General features: G+C 46.0%; 1 protein-coding gene across 9 annotated transcripts in view; it reads left to right on the forward strand.

Annotated features, from left to right (window-relative positions):
• The first annotated feature begins 4,604 nt into the window (after positions 1-4,604).
• Uspl1 (ubiquitin specific peptidase like 1) overlaps positions 4,605-5,977 on the forward strand; it is a 30,876-nt gene continuing 29,503 nt past the window's right edge. For 4 of the 9 annotated variants that reach the window (XM_029477629.1, XM_029477635.1, XM_021163206.1 and 1 more), the window contains exon 1: positions 4,605-4,851. Coding sequence is in view for 1 of the 9 variants with exons in the window: in XM_021163205.2 (XP_021018864.1) it covers positions 5,658-5,690 (33 nt within the window). In the remaining 8 variants the exon portion in view is untranslated. Of the gene's footprint in view, positions 4,852-4,887; positions 5,248-5,513; positions 5,691-5,977 lie in introns of those variants that run through there. The other 5 variants (XM_029477628.1, XM_029477634.1, XM_021163205.2 and 2 more) reach the window with 4 other exon arrangements.

The raw sequence follows: 5,977 nt of genomic DNA on the forward strand, positions 1-5,977 counted from the left end.
CTGGATTGGAAGTTAGAGGATGCAGCCTTCAGCCTCAGGTCTGACAGTTTAATGTGCAAACTTAGATACACTGTTTCCTTCTGGCTTAGTTTTCTGTCTCAGAGCAGGGAATGCTCAGGAGAGGTGGCTCAGCGGTTAAGAACTCGAACAGCTCTGGCAGAGGATAACAGGTCAGTTCCTAACACCCACATGAGCTGCTTTGCAACTTCCTGTAACTCCCTGGTATTCCAGCCCCAGGGAATCCAAAACCTCTCCAGTCCTCAGGCATCTGCACCAACACACACATAATTAAAATAAAAATAAATCTTTAATAAAGTAGCAGCATGAAGAAGTTGCCTTCTAAATCCAACTATACGTGTAGAGCAAGACCATTAAAAGAAAAATTCAGTTTAAATAGCATTTGATGAGCATGCTCTCGAAAGCCACGGTCTGCTGCTAACTCATCTCCACCCTGCACGCTCACCGTCACACGCTCACTGTTACTATTGCTGTGCTGCATGACTGTGATGTTCAAAGATATGTAAGTTGTCTGGGTCAAGGTCCCTTCAACACAGCTCTTTCTTCCTCTGGGTTCAAATGATGATGCCACTCAGGTGATGTGATTAATCAATTTTTAGAGTCAGGTATTATATTCACACCACTCTCCCACTCTCATGACGCAGGCACAGGGCATGTATGAGCCGTAGCAGACAGAAGTAGCTATGCTACTGTTTAGGACACAGAGACTCACATGTGTGAGAAGTGATGAGTATATCATTCATTGTACAATGCTTTACATTTTTATTCCACTTTAATCTATCTACTTAGCTCTTTGCTTCTTGACTGTGCAGGACTGTGACCAGCGACTTCAAGCCCCTGCTGCAGTGACGTCCCCAGGAGATGTACTAACCTTAAACTGTGAGTCACAATAAACCCATTCGTCCCTGCACTGCCATTATCTGGGCATTTTGTTACAGCAACAAGAAAAGTAACCAAGACAGATTCTGAAAGAGACCTAAGCAACCCAAATCCGAAGCGGACTGACACCGTGACAGAAAGCCACCTCTGAGACAAGTGAACAGTAAGGCAAACAGGGGCATACTATGCAACACTCTCACTAAAAGGCAGGACACAAACCACACCCTAATAGTACTTTATTTGCCTATCTATGCATGCACCGCCCCCTCAGCTTTTATTGATCCTAGGCCGGGTGACTGAGAGACAGGTATAGCACGAAGACTCATTGTTCCAAGTCTGAGCTATGTACTACTCAATTTAAGCAGTAAGTTTTGACCAGCAAGACAGCAGTGTAGGTTGAGATGGACGATGTCCTTAGTGGTAGTCTCAAGAAAGTATCTGCAGGTGATGTCACAACTATAAGGGACTTTCCTTGAGCTGAGCTATTTATCTGCTCCAAACTTGTCACTGTATAGATGTCCCCAGGGCACCAAAATTAAACAACCTGTATAAAGTACACAGCAAAAGAGACAGAATTAGATACCAGATACTCCAGTATCTACTCTGTGACTCATATTTTATCTGCTCGTTTGGGGAAAAGAACCAGGTAAGTGTGGATGCATTATGAGATATCATGTAAGTTTACTTAAAAGTTCTAAGAGAACAAAACAATACCTTGGGACAACGAATACAACCTTTGGCCTAATGGATAAGCTCTGCACATCCCAAAAATTGTACACGAGTAGACCATTCCCCATATTTAACTCACTTGAGCTCATTGACAACAAATAATGCCTCAAATAAATTTTTTTAAGCAAATGCCTTGTACAAGAGAACTTGCCAAATATAAATATAGGCCGATAATTCTTTTACTAACACCTAAGAGTTGGAGATTTAAAAGGTTATTATAGTGGGGCCTGGTAGAACAGTACTAAAATCTCACTGGAGAGACTGAGGCATGAATACACCAATTCTAGGTTGACTTGGCCTACACAGTGAGTTCAAGGCCAGCCAGGGAAACTTTGTAAAACAGTCTCTCAAATTAAAAAAAAAGAAAAAGGAAAAAAAAAAAAAAGAAGTCTGGGGAAATGGCTGGGTGGTACAGTACTTGCCCAGCATGGGTGTGATGTCCTGGATTCATTTCCCAGTACTGGCAAAACAAAGAGGAGGAAAGTTATAAAGTACTCAAACCATTATAGAAAACCCCTCATGCCAGCGGCCAACAGCAGCACACAGCAATCAAACCTATTAATGTTGTTTCAATAAAATACACAGGATAAAGCTCACTTACCTCATTGGTTTGCACCAGTTTTTACTACTAAAGAGCTTCTGGTTTTTCCAAAAGCTTTCTGAAGATAAGATTTAGTAAAGGGATTATAGACTGTACTCCTTGGGCGCTACTGGAAAGTCAGGTTGCCCGGGTACACGCTGGTGTGTCGTGAGTGCACAGGTGAAGGACAGAGGTGGATGCTAACGGTCTTCCTTTCTCTCGGCTTACTTTTTGAGACAGGGTCTCTAACTGAATCTGGGGCTCACAGATTCAGCCAGGCTGAGTGGCTAGCGAGCCCCTGGGATCCACAGATCTGCACCTTCCCCAGCCTGGGATAACAGATGCACGCAGCTGGGCCAAGCTTTGTCAAAGTGCTGGGGCTTCCAGTTCAGGCCCTCATTACTGCAGGGTGAGTAACTTACTGATGGAAGTCGTTTCTGCAGTCCAGTAAGTTGTCAAAGAGACCAGAATACACAACCACAGCAGGGTTTGATTTTAGGACAAGTCTCAACTGTAAGCACTCATTTCTTATATAGCCCAAGCTGGCTTCCACCCAAGGTCCTCCTGAGTGCTGGGCTCACAGAGGTGTCCACCATACCTGGTTTAGAGGTAGCATTTATATCCCAGGTTGGTGCTAAAGGTTTGTTTTCAGTTAAGGAATACAACAGAAAAAAGAACAAGAGCTCACAAAATGATCTGCAGAGCACTGTATTCCTATTGCAGCTTAATTATTAATTAAATAAAAGCTTCCATTTATTGAATATGAATTTCTAAGTGGAAATAGAGAAGCCTACTTTAGTCTACTGAGGGTAACTATACTCTCTATGGGACCGATGTATATAAAAACATACTGTGGAAAGAATACACAGAAGTGCATGGTATCTTCTCAGCTGGGGACTATTAACCTGAAGTAAACTGGGAATTTTCTCCCCGCTCCGCCATATTCCATCTTCATTTTGTTTGTCACTATTAAGTTTTTCTGGCCAAAAATTTTGTTTTAATAAAATTTTCATTAAAGGCAGCAATAATCCATTTTATTTTTATTCTAGTTGTTTGTGGATGTTGCTTTCCACCTCAAAGGTCTGGTTACATTTTAATTGAACCAATTAGATCATTCAATTTATGAGCTGACATTCAGCAAGTGTTTATTGGGAGGGGAAGTGTACTCCACTCTAAAAATGGAAATAGCATGTTGAATAAGAAAACAATCCTATTAATCTTGGCTACTCTCTCAGGAAGAAATACTTTCTCAAAACCTCATAATCCATACAAAAAGAAATCTTACTTGTTTGATCTTACAACAAATATACCAGTACAGTATGTAGTGTAAATGCAAAGATAAATAAAATTAAAAAAAGCAAAACCTAACCAGTCTATTTTCGTCATGAGAGAGGAAAAAAACCCTAACAAAGTCTCTGTTGGAACGCTCAGCGATTTCCATTCCTAAGAACCACAAACTGAAATTCTTTTATTGAATAATTTCTTCCTACAGCGGACTTGTTTCCCCCATTGCACGCTACCAAAATTATCAGTATTCTGCCAGAACATGGTCGTTTAAGACCACTAATGAAACCCTACAGAACCGCAATCCAAAATGCCAGTCACGATTCCTGTAAAGTCCAGAAAAATCCCAAATTGTAGTCCCAGGCCACGGAAACAGCCTATGCAAAGGACTCCAAGAATAGGATGTCCTCATGGACGCGATCAGTCACGACCTCCCTGACACCACATGACCTTTCTACGAAGGCAGTTCTTAAAACTTAGCAACTGAGCTCTCCCCTCTCTGAAGTTCAAGGAGGCAGGGCGGCTGCTGAGATGCTCGGGTCGACCGCTCAGTGCCACCCCGGGTCAAGTGTTCGTCTTTCGCTACTCCCCTTACCGTGAGCAGATCAGAGAGGGAAGAAAGGGAAAGTGGCCTCCAAGGATGGGTTTGGGGAAGAAGGGAGGGGCAGCTCCGTGTGTGGTAACCGTTTGTGAACACGTAGGGTGGTGGCGCGCGGGCCGAAAAGAACCAACTATGGGAGCCCGTCGTGGCGTCCGCCATGACTGCCCGCCAGGGAGGCCCATCACCGCGCCTGCGCACCAGGCAGGCAACCGCCCAGCGACCGCTCCTTCCTCCGCCGCGTAATCCCTCCGCTGAAGGCCGCGCACTAATTTTAATCACGCCCCGCCCCCTAGCCTCTGGCGTCACCTCCGCCACTCCAGCGCTTTCCAGCAGCTTCCAGAACCAAGTCTGCCCCACCCCCTCCAGTCCCCACCCCCCACCCTCCGGTCCTTCCGACTCACACTTTGCAGGCTCTGTAGCGAGGGGCCCCGCCCTGTCGCCGCAGTTCCCACTGCGCCTGCGCCTGCAAGGCGGGCAAGCCACGCCTCTGCGGAGTCCTGCCGGAAGTGCTCTGGTCTTCCCCTTCCCCAGTCCTGCCCACGTGCTCTCTAGCAGGGCGGCCTGCCGCAGGAAAGTGTTTGTGGGGTAGCTCTTGGGCGGCGGACTCGCAGGCGGAAGTTGCTTTCCTGGCGGAGAGGGCTGTGGGGGAGGAGCCGTCCGAGGGAACGTGGGTTGAACGTTACGGTTAGATGGTGGGGATCTCAACCTGGAAGAGGAGTTCGGGTCCACTGTATGCGAAGAAGGAGCGTGCTTCGGGCGGGTAAGGAAGGCAGTAGTTCCCTCGGGAAGTAGAAATTGGGACGGCTGGAGTGCCCGGGGTGGGTCGTTGGCGCGCTGAAAGGATGGGGTAGGACGAGGTTGTGGTGGGCAAGGTGGAGGATGGAGGTGCAGGCTGGGTCTTCAGGTTCCAGTTAGGCTCAAAGAGGTAAACGCTGAAGAGAAACCAGAGTTTGTGCCCGCCCCACGAAAAGCGTGGAGATGGGCTGGGTAACGGAACGCCGCGCCTCTTGGACTTCCTTGGTTGGCTTTTGAAGCTCACTTCGCGTGGCCCCATCCGTCTCAAATTCGGGAAGCTGGGCTGGGTACCAAACAGGACTGGGCTCTGAAAAGCCTATCCCTTGCCTGGGGCTTAAGTCTTCATATGCAGAGCCGAGAGGTAAAGCTCCGAAGGGTTCCAGGCCCTTCGAATACCTGTAATAGTTTCTACACGTGCAGTGAATTAAATTTAAATCCCTCTCGTGATTGGCCGCTAAATGGATCTATTCTGGGCTGACACCTCCTATTAAGGTCTCCAGAATGTGACTTACCTACGTTGAAGGTGGGGGCTCGGGGGTGGGCGTAGGTAAGAGGAAAAGTGTCGGTGATGAACACTGGAAAACCTTGGTTGTTCTCCTTGAAATAAGCTCATGTCATAATCTTTAGGATGTATTGAGCTGTTTGGGCGGACTTCCTACAATCAGATTGGATCAAATAGGTGGTTTGAAGCGGAGCCGTCATTTTGACAGTGATATGAATGGAAAGAGAGACAGGTTCGAAACATTTCCAAAGTCTCGTCCACGAGTTTAGATGGCGCCTACTGTGCAAACATGGGAGATGAGAGTGAGTAGACAGCACAAACTTTCTAGTCTGTATTTGGAAACCCAAAGATGCCAAAATTTAGATACTGTACAGGGAGGAGCTAGCGGTTACACTTGGAGAAAAGATAATGAAGGTAATTATTCCTACACAAATTGAAATTTGTGACCCACCCCCGGGGTTTTGTATATAACACGGTGCTTGAAAAACCCCGAGAGTCTACTTCTGGTATTTTAAAACTTGAATATTATTTGAGGAGGGGGAGTTTCTTTCTTTCTTTTTTTTTTTTTTTTTTTTTTTTTTTTTTTTTT

The sequence above is a fragment of the Mus caroli genome, chromosome 5 (genome assembly GCF_900094665.2).
Source record: "Mus caroli chromosome 5, CAROLI_EIJ_v1.1, whole genome shotgun sequence".
In the NCBI taxonomy this organism is placed as follows: domain Eukaryota; kingdom Metazoa; phylum Chordata; class Mammalia; order Rodentia; family Muridae; genus Mus; species Mus caroli.